Source organism: Phalaenopsis equestris, unplaced genomic scaffold (assembly GCF_001263595.1).
Source record: "Phalaenopsis equestris unplaced genomic scaffold, ASM126359v1 Scaffold000421, whole genome shotgun sequence".
NCBI classification, from domain to species: Eukaryota; Viridiplantae; Streptophyta; class Magnoliopsida; order Asparagales; family Orchidaceae; genus Phalaenopsis; species Phalaenopsis equestris.
Window position 1 is genome coordinate 414,516 of NW_018164862.1, and position 15,692 is coordinate 430,207.

Here is a 15,692-nt window from a genome sequence, read left to right on the forward strand (position 1 = left end):
GCTTGATTAAGCGTTTCATTTTACTTCTAAAAGAATTGGAGGAATCTGGATTGTTCTGGGTAGAGGCGGTTGTACTGCGTTGATACAGATGTCGTAGCGAGACCCTTGGCAATGAAAGATTTGGTCAAAGGTTTGGATGTAGGTTTCCCATGGAGCTTCTAACATTTATCATGAGTTTGGTTGGGGTTGTGATAGAAATCACAAGTGGAGTGACCAGTCCGAGGTTGAGCACTATTAGAGACGAAGGCGGAGGCTTCGACAAACGAATTGGAAGTACCGAGCATGAAAAGTCTCCGGTTATCTTCGCGATGAATCTCAGTGAAGCAGTGCAAGTAGAAGAAAGAGGATCCTGACAAAGGATACAACCCCGGACTTTGACAAGATCTATGTTGAGGTCTGTCAGAAATTAGAATATGCATCCTTTTCTACAAATTTTTGGAAAAGAGAAAGGTCGGCTAAAGATTCCAAAGTGCAGTCATAATACAGGTCGCATTTCATCCATCATGCAACTAGATCATTGTAGTACTGGGTCACAGTCCTCGATCCTTATTTTGCTTCACGGAATTTCTTAAACACCTCATAGAGTTGGTTGGAATTCCCTAAATCTGAGTAGGTATCAAGGTATCACGGACTGTCGTCCAAAAGGCACTAGCAGAAAGAACATATATGATCGACCACTAGAAATTTCCATGGAGTTGATCAGCCACCACATAACCATGAAATTCTCCACTTCCCAAGCTTCATAGGTTGGGTTGGTCTTTGGAAGTTCACGAATCACACCGGTGATATGACCGAATTTCCCATTCTCTTTAATGAATAAGGACACATATAGGGACCATTCCAGAAAGTTATTGTCGTTCAACTTTTGAGTTGCAATCAAGAAATTCATGTCGTCTTCCAGTCCTCCGGTCTACACAAGAGTAGGGTTTGGAGTTGATCTTCTGGTGAAGTCAAGAACCCCTTCTCAAGGTGATTCATTGAAGGAATCAGCCAAGATTCTAACTGACCCAAAGGATAAGTTGTTGTGGTTCTGAGCAGTCGATGAATTTCGGTAGAATCACGACAAACAGATACAAAACAGATAGCAGTAACTGCAGGAATTGTAGGAATCCTTAAACAGAAGCTTACTGCCCGGCGAAACCTTTAGGACTTGCAAACAATCTACAAGAATAAAAGCGAACAACTGCGGACAGAAAGAAACTTGTCTGTTCGTAGAAATCTGTTATTCCCAGCGAAACAGAAAGGAGTGGAACAAGAGCATACAGGAAGAAACCTGCAGTCTGGAATCCTTGTTGTTCGCAGAAGACTTGTTTGTTGGACCCAGCAGAGGAGGCTGCTGGTTAGGGTGTGGAGGCGTCGGCTGTCGAAACCAACCAAGGAAGCCGGAGGCTGCTGAATCTACGGTTAAGCTCTGATACCATGTTAGAATAGAACTCAAGATAATATTTATTAATGCAAAGAGGGTGTATAAATATTCATTATAGGACATACTAGTAAGGAAACAAACAAAAACATAATAAAGGAATAAAGGAAAGAATATAAAAGCAAATAAAAGTAATTGATACATAATTTTGTATTAATAAATATTCTAATATTCTAATACTTTCAATAAAATTCTCTCAAATCACCAACGTAAATGCAACATCAGATTGTATCTCTCTATTCATTACATGATTGATGGAGAAAGAGTCATGTTTCTCAAGCTGTAGACATACTCAGGTGTTTCTTTCTCTCAGCTTATTGGAAATTTGAAATGATAGAAATATGCGGGTATTTAAGAAAAAGTAAATTTGAGAGGTCATTCGGTATAATATCATCTCGCTTGCCTAGGTTGGACATGCTCTTACAAGAAGAAAAGTGCAAAGATTATCAAAAATCATCTAAGAAATCTTGCTACCAAAACAATGCCAATGATTTTATTATCAGAAACGTGTTTTTTTAATCATTTTTGTCACAAGAAAGTTATGTTTTATCAAATTTTGTTCTTTCCTGTACCTATATTATACATTTCTTCCAATGAAAAAGGTTTTGGCCTAGTCTTCACTAAACAAAAATTACAAGATCATTAAATAAATTTATTTTCACATGGTTCGAGGTTTCAGTAGAGTTGTAAGTTAAAAGAAAAGGTCATACTAACAACGGCTCAATTTAAAATAAATGACAATAGAGGAATAGGGCATTAGAAAATATGAATGCCACTTTGTCATCATCAAATATAAATATGAAAACAGCCATCGACTGAAGTAATACATAAAAATAACAGGCGGCTCCACGGCTGAGACACTATTGTTCATATAAGAAAATTCTAATGATAAAACAAGAATGAAAACAAAGAAAGTGGAAAAGAATATGCAAGGAATTAAAAGTTAATCAGGAAAAATTACCATGCAAAATTGCATATGAGGCTAACAATATTCCAGTAAACTCTACAAAGCTACAAAACATGACATGCCCATTTGTAATGGGCTCCAATAGTACAATCATTACTCTCGTTGATAATTACACGTTTTAGTGTTCAACAAAATTCATTTTAAATTAAGAAAAGAGAGTGCAAACTATTTTAAATGGAAGTCAGAACAAATACATTCAAAGCCCGGAAAGGCCATAAAGGCCATTTTACCGAAGGCACTGGATAATACATGCATGCATTGCTGAAAATTTTAGCCAAATTCGTCACCGAAAGTGTGACTGCCAACCTGCCAAACAATCGATAACTAATTATGATCAGGCATCCCACTTTCAGCTAAGTTCATTGGCCAAACATCAGTCATTTTAGAGTTTTCCTAGCAATGGATAATTGTTAAACTAAAAGTTCAACACAGTACCTTCAAAACCTCTGCACTATGCAAATCTGCCAGCTGCGACTGAAAATAATAGCACAAGGTATCAGATGACAGATTTCAAATGTTGGATTGACATATACCATCTTAGAATCTTACTAACTTTTATCCTGTATGCTTCAGAAAGCTCCTCTTGAATGTTTTTCTTCTCTCTTAAGCATCCAGCTAGCTTCTTTTTCAATATCTCAATCTCCTGCTCCAAAGCAGACGTCCTGATAGGCTTTCATTAGAGTAAAAAGATAATTTCTTTTCCAAATAAAAAAAATAATAATTGAATCCACAAGAAGAAAGCCCAAACCTTTGAAAATGCATTCGAGTTGCAATTCCAAGATAGCTAGTGCCAGCTTGTTGCATGCATAATTGCTCTATATCTTTTCTGAGTTCATCACGTTCTACACAAGAAGTGCTAAAAATGAGCACTTGGTGGTGCCAATCATATAAAAATGTAGTAGAGTGGCATGAACAGCATTTTATGCGGTAAACAACCAACTTCAAAACAATGCTAGGCGACACAAAACATCTCAAAGTTTCACAAACGTTTTACCCTTTACAAAATATTTCAATGCGCATGTTTGGTAACAAAATTTTATCATATAGGTCATGCATCACTCTTGATTTTTGTCATACCACATCCTCGGCTCTTCTATCTAACAAAATAGAGATCCATCATTAAAATCCACAGATGTGGCCCATGTAATTGTAGTTGGGGTTGATAACCCAGCACATTAAAAATCTTCATGGAGACAATTGAAGGCAATATAAGGCAATAAAAAATGAAGGGATGGGAACTTAGGACTGCTATTCTAACCCTTTTTTTTTGGAAATTTGACTTTATGTGCATCATAATGGTCTAAATTTGTTAATTATCACCTACTACTTCACCATTCAAACAAATACGCTCGGCAGTGCATTTCAAATTAAAAAACCCCTGCGATATTAAAATATGACATAACCCTCGACCAAAGAATCACATGAATTTTCGAAGAAGGGTTCCAAACACCTTCTCTATCTTCAATGATCTAAAAGCTCTGTGATCGGTATGTTTTAAAGCTAAAATGCAACAATCTCTACATTCTAATCAACTTTCATCTAAGGTTTCAGATGTCATACTTTTTATTTAGATTTTAATACATTCACCGCTGGCAATTGTAGATTATAATAAGAAAGAAAATATAGAAGAGCGCCATATTTACAAAATGGATAAGGTTTGACTTATATTAAGTGTTTCAAAACTTATTCATACAATAAACGAAAACATCAATACACATCATACCTATTACAACCATCATAATTTTGATATAGTACTGCATAGATCTTTGGGTTCAGGATTACACCCCTCAACTTTCAGCATTCCTTTATATTTATACAAAGTTCTATTCTGTCACAACACAAGTAAACATCTTTCTTTCAAGAGAAACCAGCGTTCATCTTCTCTAAACGAGAAATCTCTGAGCTTATTAGTCCAATGTCATTATTTTTTGTAAATAAATTTTCTTTAGGCCAACCAAACATAGATGTCATTCATACATTATTGTCGGGCATAAACTTATTGGGTAATTATTTTATTGGACTGGATTAATTGATTTTCATAACATCATTATTAGTCTTTCTTCATATGTATACTGCAAACAACTCTTCTCCAGATTTACATACTATATGCCAATGGTTTTTCAGAGCATATGCTTAAGTGGCCTCCCTATTTTAGTACATTCACAAACCATCAATCAATCATGTTTGGGTTGCTTTTTCCAAACTTATGTTGCATTTCTTCAACCAATCCACCTTATACTCTTTGAGTTCCATCTTTAGCAAGCTTTCTAGGACGAAGTTGCTTCCAATTGTCTTTCAAGGGATTCAGAGGATGGAGTTTTGAATCAAATGTATGTTAAATTATCATTAGAGAGTAAGGTATGGATTAGCTTGGAGTTTTATGGATATTGGCAAATGAAATTCTTCAAAGGCATCTCGATATATTTTCTTTCTACAAAATTGTAGGATACATCTTCTCTTGAGTGTTTCAAATGCTTCTTCTAATTTAAGAAAATCAAACTAATTAGAAGTAAGAGATTCATTCTAATGATCAGAAGCCTCTCATCCATCATGACTACAGGTTTGCTCTCAGAATTTGAAAACATTTGACTTTCCTCAGGATTCTGATCTATTGTGTCTACCCCTATTAGCCCTATAGACATAGCTTCTCCATCTTTGGTAAGCAAAAGTATAGTTTATGCTATCTAGTTGTGGTTATTACCCCACTCCAACTCATTAGTGAAGACACGGGTAGCCATGATGATCAGCAACCAATTGATTCAAATGGGAGTAGGATCATGTTTTGATCGATGGAGGTTCCAGATTTTGTTTACCAAACAAATTTGTAATCAAAATAAAATATATCAATCTCTAACTTTCACTGTGCTTCAAGCAAAGGCAATCCAACTGAGCTATTATATTCCGCTGTAGTTTTCGAGTACTATTAGATGTTTCATCCTTTCGCTTCAAACAGTATGTATTTACACTTTTGCATATTTATCTATACCCGAGCAAATCTAGTTAATTGTCCCTGTTAAACTCACATTATTTCATTAATATAATTTTTTGCTTTAAAAAATATATAGTACAATCATGTTCTAACCTTATTTGAATAAAATTCAAAATTCAAACCAAGTTTGAATAATACTCAAACTTATTCGAATATTGTTCAGACACTAAGCCCAAAGCCATAAATATCATTACACATCATATTCCATGTTAGAAGGATGTTAAAATCATGATTAAATCTTAACACTCAAAGTTATTTGAATATTATTCAAATATTATACAAAATTTGGTCTGAACATATTAAAAGTTGCACATATCATGACCACACCTGCTCAAAATATGTTCGAATCTCTTTAGAATGATAATTGATGTTTGAACACAATTTAAGAAAATTTCAAAAATGGTTAGAGCACAGTTTGAACATGTTGATAACAATGATAAGTATGATTAAATCAAGGTTTAAATATGTTTCAAGTTAAGTCGAGCTTGGTTCAAACTTTTTGTTTTGTTCTCACTATCTCATGTGAAATTGATTAATTTGAGTATAATGCTATGTAATCAGATACATATAGTTTAATCATATGTGTAAAGATGCATACATTACTTGAATCACATACAAAGCCGAGTGTGTGATGAATTAATTTATTAGATATTTATTTTAGAAGACAATAACATCAGCAGATAAAAAAACAATAAATAAAAAACATTCGCCTAGAAATAGTAGAGCAAAAAAAACAACATAAAAAAAGATCCAAATATTTCATAAGAAAGTTAAAGTTATTTAATCTTATTCAAAGATCTGAGAAATCCCCATGACTACTATTTAAAGCCACTAAGTTGCAATTCTCTAGAGTCTTAATTCATCAACTAATTATGAAAAGGTCGATGATGACAAAAATATAAGATGCCGAATTGTTAAAGATTTGATGGAAACAAGAACCATAAAAATACTGATATAGATAAAGCATTCTTCTTGTACATCGAGAGTAATGATGTACAAAAATTAAATTTATGTTATCTTGTAGATTACGTCTGCTTAATCATGATAAGCATAATATGTTTTCAGTAAGTTGCATTGATTAAAGATAAGAAAACACTTTTTAGATACTCATTGGATGGTTTATCATGGGATAAAACTCTAAAAGGATATAAATAATGACATTGGTGCACTATGAGGCCATTGTACTGGAAAAAAAATGTGCTAGCCCAATACACAATCATAACATATGCCATAGTATTAAGGTACTAAGCTTACGAATTCGTCTCATAACTCGAGAGAAAATGTGCAAAGTAACCTGAGGAAAAAGTACGAAGGATGTTAAGCTACATGAACAATAAAGAGCATACCATTAAAAAAGTCTGAAGGATGTTAAGCTACATGTCCAAATTTTGGTTTTCTTTTCCCTAGGACCAATTTGTAAATATATATATCTCTGTTTCTTCATCCCAGGGCAGACATATACACATGTGAATTTTCTCCACCCTCATATGCCTATATACATGATACGTGGTTCCTCAACTGTTTAAGTGGTTTGGACGCTGCTATTCATGTCTCAAATAGTTGGCTTATGCACATGTTAGGACAAATATGCTTTTTATTCTTTTTCAATTCGGTTACCTATGACGGCTAGTTGAGAATTGGTTAGATAACAGTGCTGAAATTCTTTTTTTCTGTTGCTGCCCTTTCTCTAGTTGCGGCAGGGAATGCAGTTATGTGAACTTTTTATATGGCTGTTAGGTGGATATCTGAGAAACATAGCTCGTACATGCCACCCAATTCTTATATATTTACATTCATAACACCTAAACTATTATTCTTTTCTTGGAGGATGATACATTTTTAAAGATTCACATGCATGCCACCCAATTCTTATTTGTTTGGCTTTATGATTAAGCCTGTTCTTGGCATTGGCTTTGTGATAATAATGTTGTGGCTGCATGGTTTTAAACGAATACATTTCTTTGCTTCTCTTTAGGATCTTCCAATTGGAATTGTGAGAACCCTCTTTCTCTTTTGAAAGCTTAAGGTTCTATTTTCGCCCCATTAAATGCTGCTTTTCTCGAGGTGATTAAACGATGTTTCAAGGAGACTTGAGAACCATTCTTGCTCTCTATTTTGGCTCAGTTTTCCTTGATAATTGTTGGAAATATATGGCATCTTGGAAGTGTTTTGGGCAGTTTTTGGGCTGCATCTTTGGCCTGTTTTGGGCAGTTTTTTGGGTTGCATCTTTGACCGGTTTTGGGCAGTTTTTGGGCTGCATTTTTGACCTGCTTTGGGCAGATTTTGGGCTGCAGTTTCTTGAGCTGCAGGTTTTGCCCCGTTTTGGAGAGGTTTTGTTGGCTGTTTTCAAGGTGTTTTGGCACTTGTTTTGGAGAAGTTTTGTTACCATTTTGGCACCTGTTTTGGGGAGTTCACTTTTAATTAAAAAAAAGATGAGTAAGGTTTATGTGTTAGATAAATACAAGAAAGTGAGTGTTATGGGTGGAAATCATTCTTTGGTTCGCTTTGTAATTCGGAAAACTATTACTGGTTTATTCATGGCTTTAATGGGAGGAAGGATGGCAGCTAGCTCTTTCTTTGTTTTAATTTTGAGGGCTATGGTATCGGTTATTACCTCGCTCTTTGTCTTGGGCACTATCTTGGGAATTCATACTCTCTGTCTCGCTCATTTGAATAGCGGGCTCTCATTTATTTCTAATGCATATACAACATCAAAGCTTGATCACTCATTGGTTTTGTGCCAATTTCGTGGCTTGTAGAGTCGCATTTTGGAGGAGTTTGGGTGGGGGCTTTTGGCTCATTGATTTGGGGTTCGAACATGTGTTATTTATGAGAGTTTGAAATATGTTTTGAGGGCTTCTGCTTACTGTTTTAGAAGGTAAAAATGCCACTTTTGGGAGGGTTAAAATGTTGTTTCTTTTAGGAAATGTGTGAAATCACAAATGTTTGGATTTACGAATAGGAGCATAGTTTTTGGGAAATTTTAAACAAGCTCTTCAAATTCACATCGCTGGAAGATAAAAATGGTTTTAAATGTGGCTTTGAGGGTCGATCCATCCTTTACTATTTTCTTATTTCAAATGGATCAATAATTCCTCTCTCTCATTCCATTTTTCTTCTTTTTTTTCAGACTTCTTGATTCGATTTAGGTGCTTATGTCTGGAGCATAAGCTCGCATGTATAGTCGTGGCTATATATGAACCATCAAGCAAGGTTGTAAGTAAGACGGTTTCGGGATTTAAGAACAATGATGATAGAGGCATCTAGGTATGTGTGAAAAATTCTAGCACAATTTTGACTCAATGACTTTGAGAGAATGAAAGATTGACATTGTCGTGCACGCAAATATAAGTCCTAAATAATAAAACAGAGAAGATGAAACATCAAATAACATCTTTTCGAAATTGAAGCCAAACAATAGAATAGTTTGGGAAGTCACCGAGGTTCCCCTCAGGATCTGTGACATCCCCTAATTTTCTTTCCTTTGACTCCATAAAAAAATGTTTCTATTTGGTCCTTTTCCCACCTGACTTTTCTATGTCCAACTTTGGAAACCCTAAACTTTGAATTCATGAAGATAGATATCTCTGATCATCATCGAGAATTCTCTTAAGTGATTTCAATCATTTGAGAGGTAATTAACTATAGGGGTTTGTCTCTATTGGAGCTTTAAGAACTCAGTTAATATAAACCCTATCTAATTTTTTAATATTAGATAGGGAAATTTGTCGGTCAAAATAAAAGGTTCGCAATCCAAAACGGATGTCATAAAATCAGTAATTTATTTAATCGAATCTCACTACCCAATAATTGTTTATTCCTCGGGATAGATGCATTATTTGTGGTGTTATGCTCGTTTATTTAAACTATTAAATGAATGAGATCCATCCAATCTCATTTTTCAAAAATTAAAATATTATTTTCAAGAAAATCAATATATATATATATATATATATATATATATATATATATATAGATATCAAAACTACATTTTATATTTTTGAAAAAAAGATGAAGAATTTTAACGGCCAACAATCATCCACTCACTTGAAGTAACCTTTTGTGATTGTTGGGAAGCTGAAGAACAACCAGCTCATATTAATAAATAATTAATAAAAATCGGAGTGAAAATTAGATGTTCCAACCAAATATATCTAGTCTTCTATAGAGAGAGGTGAAGGTGAATAAGGAGGATAACAAGCAACTCCATGAGCTATTACATCACATATTCATGCTCACATTGGTGAGAAGGCATGTACTAAGTTTTTGCGATTGATCTCGTCATTCCTTCGAACATAGAAGGTGATGTGGTGCAAGATACGAAAGTTATTCTGTTGCCATTGCACGTACATATAATATGGGAAAAGAGATGAGCTGTCAGCTCATCTTTTGCTATTGTGGCTAAAAAATAAAAAAATACTGACACATTATCATCAAAGAAAAACGAAGAATGGAAATGGTTGACTAGAAATTTCCCAAATCCATCAAACAAGAGCATAAGCCGGTGCCTCTTGATCCCCTTTCCCTGATTCATTAAAAACCAGTTATCTTTTTTCAATGTTTGATAAGCAGATTAAAATACAACTCCAAAAAAAAAGATATAAGTGTAGACAATAGAAGTGCAATGCGACTTTTGCACTTAAATATGCCAATGACAAAACTAGAGAGCAAGAAAACTATTTTGATACCCTTTGAATGACGTAAGTTGTTGCCATATGATTGCATTATGTTTGTTCGTAGAATTTTTAATCCTTTTTGGCCAATAAAAGCTTTATATTAACAAAGGAGTGGATATGGCACCAACTATAGAGCTAAGAATCAAGAGCTATTGTCTTAGATGATTTGCTCAATCAACAATGCAAACTAGTAATCATTGCGCACAGTAAGTTAAAGAGGAAGGAAACTTTCAAGTAGCCTGAAGCTGTGCTTATATTAGTTAATAGAAAAAAGTAAAAGTTAACAAAGCCATGATTTGATGCAGACCTCATATTTCATCGAATAAACCGGACTAAAATTTATAGAATAATATGTGATATCTCACTAATAAAAAGAGCATGACATTGTATGACTATGACCACTCCTGCATTCCAGCACACTTTGCAGGAAACCATGAATTTATTTTATAAAAGTTCCCCTTGATTGCTTGAGTTGCCACTTTTATTGACCACAGAAAGAAACTTATTCAAATTTGTTGACCTCATTTTTAATGAGGTCTAGTCTTCCTCTTAGGGTTTAGGATCTAGCCTTAGGGATCTCCTTCGACTATCTTGAAACCTTAGAAATGGAACCCGCCTTGTTCTAGAAATTCAACCCACTTTTGTACCCTTTTGGAGTTTCGTGTGTGTGGTATCGACTTCTAGCACTAAGAAAGGTGAAACCAACATGAGGAAACTCAAAAGGGATTCTTATAGGACCTTTTGAGCCTTAGGGTGACCTTCTACACAATTCGCACTCCCGCGCACACAAACTTCGCAATTCGGAGAGTCGACGCGTCCGATTGCTACAATTCACATCGCTTGCACCGTTATCTGTCGAAAACTCGAATAATCTTTTTGAAATGATCGATCGCGGGTCGAAATTTTGTGAAATTTGAATTTTGACGAGTTTTTGACCCGATTGTCGACGACGTCGTCCGAACGACCCCGGATGACAAAACAGACTGCACCGGCGCGTCCGGAGAGTCGATTTTGCCTAGAGAGAACACTCATTTTGTTACGACGCCGCGCGCGAGTAAATCGCATATGATTTAATATATATATATATATATATAACTGAATCATTCATTTCCTCTTTAAGCCCTAAATCCCTAAACTCACGCACCCGGACCCTGCTCCCTTTCCCCTCTCCCGTTCACGTGCCCCGCCCTTCCCGTTCTCGGCCTCGAGCCGACCGAGCTCCCTCCTCCTCTCTTCCCTTTCCCGTCCGCGTGTCTGGTCTTTCCCTTTCTAGGTCTCAAGCCAACCGACCTCCTCCTCCTCCAAGGGAAAGGGAAAGAAAGTTGACCTCGTTCGTCCTTGCCTGACATTCTTCTGCCCGCGACCCTCCTTCCCGAAGCCGTGTCAGTCTCCTCGGGCTGTGTTTTTTCCTTTTCTTGGTAGTTTGACTCTGGGAAGCTTGCTCCCCGGTACACTTGAATGGCAAGTTCTCTCTCCTCCCCAATATTTTCCTCGCTACCACAGGCTCGCCTCTCGGTCCTAGATGTTTCGGTTGCTTCGCCTTCTGTGAGCAGGGAATACGTCATTTTTCTGCTTTGGCCCGATTCGAGTGCCGTGGGTTCAAGGGGTGATCTTCTTTCTCTTCCCCTCTCTTCTCTGCCTATAAAGATAGTTCCTTTTGGAATTTTTGAAGTTGTTGAAAAAAAAAGTCTGCAAAAGAAAAGGGGTAGAAATTTTTTGCTGTGAGAGAAGCTTGGCAAGGAGATTTCTGTGAGAGCATCTCCTTGAGGTGGTCTCTTGTGTTGCGGTGCTTTACATTTTACATCAAGAAGGTACCTCTTCTTCCCCCCTTTTCTTCGGTGCCCTGTTTCTTTTCGGTTTTCCTCTCTGCTGAGCCTTTGAACTTGGCTCTGTTGGATGATACAGCATGCTAAATAGGGAGATTATTGCTTGCTTCATTCTTAAATGTGTTCTTACTCATTATTTATACATTCGTTATATGGGAATGACATTTAAAGGCTAGAAGATATATATCTCCTTCTCCCCTCCCCTTCCTCAGTGCCTTGCTTACCTGCGGTTTTCCTCTCTGTCAAGCCTCTCTTGCTCGGTTCCGTGGATCGTACAGGATGCTTGTGGCGTTTTGCTTCCCTCCCCTTCCTCAGTGCCTTGCTTACCTGCGGTTTTCCTCTCTGTCAAGCCTCTCTTGCTCGGTTCAGTGGATCGTACAGTATGCTAGTGTAGTTTGCTTTCTTGTATTTTGAGATATTCAGCATGTTAGTGCAGTTTGCTTTCTTGTATTTTGAAATATTCAGCATGCTTTACTTTCATGTATTTCAAGATATTCATTTTACGAGCATGTGGTAGTTCTATTTTGAGAGGTTTTAAAGGCATGAGGATATTGCTCTAACTTTCATTGTGGCTTAGTACTGGAGGTCTTAGTTGCAGCTTGGTTTCTAACCCTCACTTGGCTCGGTTTTGGCTTGGTAGCTTGGTTTGGAGGCTCGATTTTGGCTTGAAATGGCTAGAACTTTAACTTTTATTAGCTCCTACTCGAGAGCCCATGATTGAGTCCTTAAAACTTGTCTTTACTCAAGAGTTTTGATGGCTTGCTTTGCTTGTCTTTGGTCCCTACCCGAGAGGTGGCTTTGCTGATTTTAATTCCTACCCGAGAAATGGCTTGGTTCTTTTTTATTCTTGTTGGTCTCGGCTCTTACCCGAGAGTCTGTTTTGGGTGTGTTGTGTTGTCTCCATTCGAAGGCTGTTAATTGGTTTTGATGGATTGATTTGGCAGTTTATGAGGCCGTAATTTGATGTTTGTTTGGTGTCTAGTCGTGGGTTTGTGATGTGATTGAATTAGCCTCCCCTTTCGGTCCTTACCCGTGAGGCCTATTGTAGGTCGTTGGGTGTGATTTGGTCCTTCTTGCTAGGCTTGATGGGTTTGAATGTTGTGGATGAATCAAGTTTGCCATCCCAAAAATTATAATCACTTTAGTTATCATTTTGTGTTTGTCAGGGAAGCATAATAGCCATTGGTGGTTCTTTTGGTTGTGTTAGTCGTGAGCCCCTTTGTGCCCTGGGTTGTTGTAGCCGTGGGCCTTGTGCCTTGGGTTGCCCTGGCCGTGGGCTTTAGCAGCTGCTCTTTGCTGCCTTAAACCGTGAGCTTTAACAGTTCTTTTCTGGGTCATTTGTTGCCTTAATCGTAAGCCTTGCTTGTTGTCTCTTGGGCTGCCTTTGGTTATGGGTCTTGGCAGCTGTCCCTTGCTTTAGCCGTACTGGCCGTGAGCGTTTATGTGGCTTCATGGGAAGATTTCGTGTTTATTTAATGTATGAGGCTATCTATTAATCTGAAAGTTGGAGAATTTGGATTTTGGCATGAGTTTGGAAATATCGGTGGTGGTTTCCCCGAAGTCACTTTCTTTTGAAGTTTGGGAGATTTTAAACCTCATTTTGGAAAAGCATTTGGCGGACTCGATCAATCCTATGTCTTTGGGGTTTGGAAAAAATTAGCGCGAGCTTGCCATTTATGTTTGTTAGGAAAGACCTTAGGCCCTACTTTTCCAGGTCTCTTCGGTATGAGAACTGATCCATTCTCCTTTTTAGTGTTTTAGATGGATCAGTGTCTCCTCTCTCTCACCCCATTTTTGTTCTTTTCTTTCCTTGCTTCTTGGTTCGTTCTTTTTTATGCTTATGTCTTATGCATAAGTGTCCACGTACAGCCTTTTGCTATACGTGCAACCATCAAGCAAGATCGCAAGTACTCGTTTTGGGGCGTACTGTGTAGCGTACGGTGTTGATGATGGTGTTGATGATAAAGGCACACCGAAGATAGAGCAGAAAGATACCCTATCCTATAACATCAAGATCCAGGCATTTTATGAACAATAAGATATGGTATTATTCGCCGACATAAGTCTAGCGGGAGTTGGTTCGAACCTCCTCAGGTGGTTGGAGTTGATTGGCAGTCTCATGCCCGACAGTGTAATCAACTCGTGGACAACAAAAAATTTCTAATATATATAACAAAAAATTTCTAATATATATATATATATAAGTTGATAAACCATTTTCAAGCAAAAACATACTTTTCTACGAAATAAAATTGATAACTCTTATTTGTATGTTTAAAATTTGTATGCATGTTTAAAAAACATAAGACACTTTAAAGCTCGTTGTCCACCTGACGAATACCTATTTAGGCTGGGAAATAGCCCCCTAAGTGAGGTTCAAGACACCTATCTAGACGAGTGGCGAGTTCTATACATTCGGGTGACCGAGTAGCCTTTATGGACCCTCGAGAATAAATATATAGCTGAGCCTAGTCCCATATGAGTGCTTGCGGTCTCCCTCACCCGACTTTTTTTTTTGTTGTTTTTGTTTTATCAAAGCTTTGGGACAGGGCATTCGTGTTATTTTTCCTTTCTTTCAGGATTTCTCCAGGAGTTTGAGAATTTTCTTTTACTTGAGTCTCTTCTCGTTAATTTTCTCGAGTTTTCTGCTCTTCCTCGGATTTCCTGGACGACGTTTCTTCCATACTTTGCTTTTGAGATGCATTTAGGCTTGTTATACTTAAGGAACATCAGATCTCACGGGGCGTACAGGTTTGCTTTACATTTTACAGTATTTTATTTTCCTGTTCCTACCCGCTACTGTACTATACAGCATGTCATATTACTCTTGTTTTCTACCTGCTATTGCTCTTCCTATACAGCATGTTATATTATTTCTGTTCATACCTGCTACCGTACTGTACAGCACGTTATACTATTCTTGTTTTCTACTTGCCACTGTTCTTCCTGTATAGCATGTTATAATGTTCATGTTATTCTTGTTTTCTACTTGCTACTGTTCTTCCTGTATAGCATGTTATAATGTTCATGTTTCTACTTGTTATTGTTCCACATGCATTCTCCTATTTATTCCTGCATTACACATTTTACATTATATAGTTTTAAGCATGTTTCCTTTTTATATAGGATATTTAGAGGATTACAATCATAGGGTCGTTTGATTTGACACTATAACTGGACACCCTAAAAAACTTAAAGTCGTCACGTCGGGGGAGTTTGGAGCTAGCGCGGTGGGCAGCACAGTCATCTTTAACAGCAGAATATGTCTTCCCCAGCAAAACTATTTCTTTCCTAGAAATTAAACAACAATCCATAAGATTTCGAGGTTGTTTGTCTAGCGCAACATAAATCCTCCACCTTTTCTTTAGGCATTTGTATAGCTCTGCTGTACGATTTAAGCTCTAACTAGTTCTAGGTTCCGAGGTTGTCGTCTGATACGACATAAATCCTCATATCTTCCAGGCGATTCGTGTGACCGTGTCACATAAATATAAGCCTAATTAAATAAAATTGAACTGAAGTCAAACCATAAGATAGACTGGAAAGTCACCGAGGCTCGCCTCCGGATTTATGACCTCCCCTAGTTTCTCTTCACTTAGATTCCTCAACAATATTCCAGATTTGAGTTTTTCCTCTTTCACACTTCTTCGTCCGATTTCGTTGAAAACTCCTGTCCTTTTGACTTCTTTGAAGATAGTATTCCCTGATTTTTATCGAGAGTTTTCTTAGGTGACTTCGGTCATTTAAGATGTAATTAACTATAGGGGCTTGCCCGTATAGGAAGCTTTTCCGAACCCAGCCTAAAATAAAC

The 15,692-nt window shown here is 37.0% G+C and overlaps 1 protein-coding gene across 5 annotated transcripts in view; it reads right to left on the reverse strand.

Annotated features, from left to right (window-relative positions):
- Positions 1-15,692, reverse strand: part of LOC110027241 (ankycorbin) — a 125,752-nt gene that overhangs the window by 98,217 nt on the left and 11,843 nt on the right. For 4 of the 5 annotated variants that reach the window (XM_020728582.1, XM_020728581.1, XM_020728585.1 and 1 more), the window contains 3 exons: positions 3,139-3,232; positions 2,944-3,052; positions 2,826-2,864 (listed from right to left, as the gene is read on the reverse strand). In XM_020728582.1, the coding sequence (XP_020584241.1) occupies positions 2,826-2,864; positions 2,944-3,052; positions 3,139-3,232 (242 nt within the window). Of the gene's footprint in view, positions 1-2,639; positions 2,697-2,825; positions 2,865-2,943; positions 3,053-3,138; positions 3,233-15,692 lie in introns of those variants that run through there. The other variant, XM_020728586.1, reaches the window with a different exon arrangement.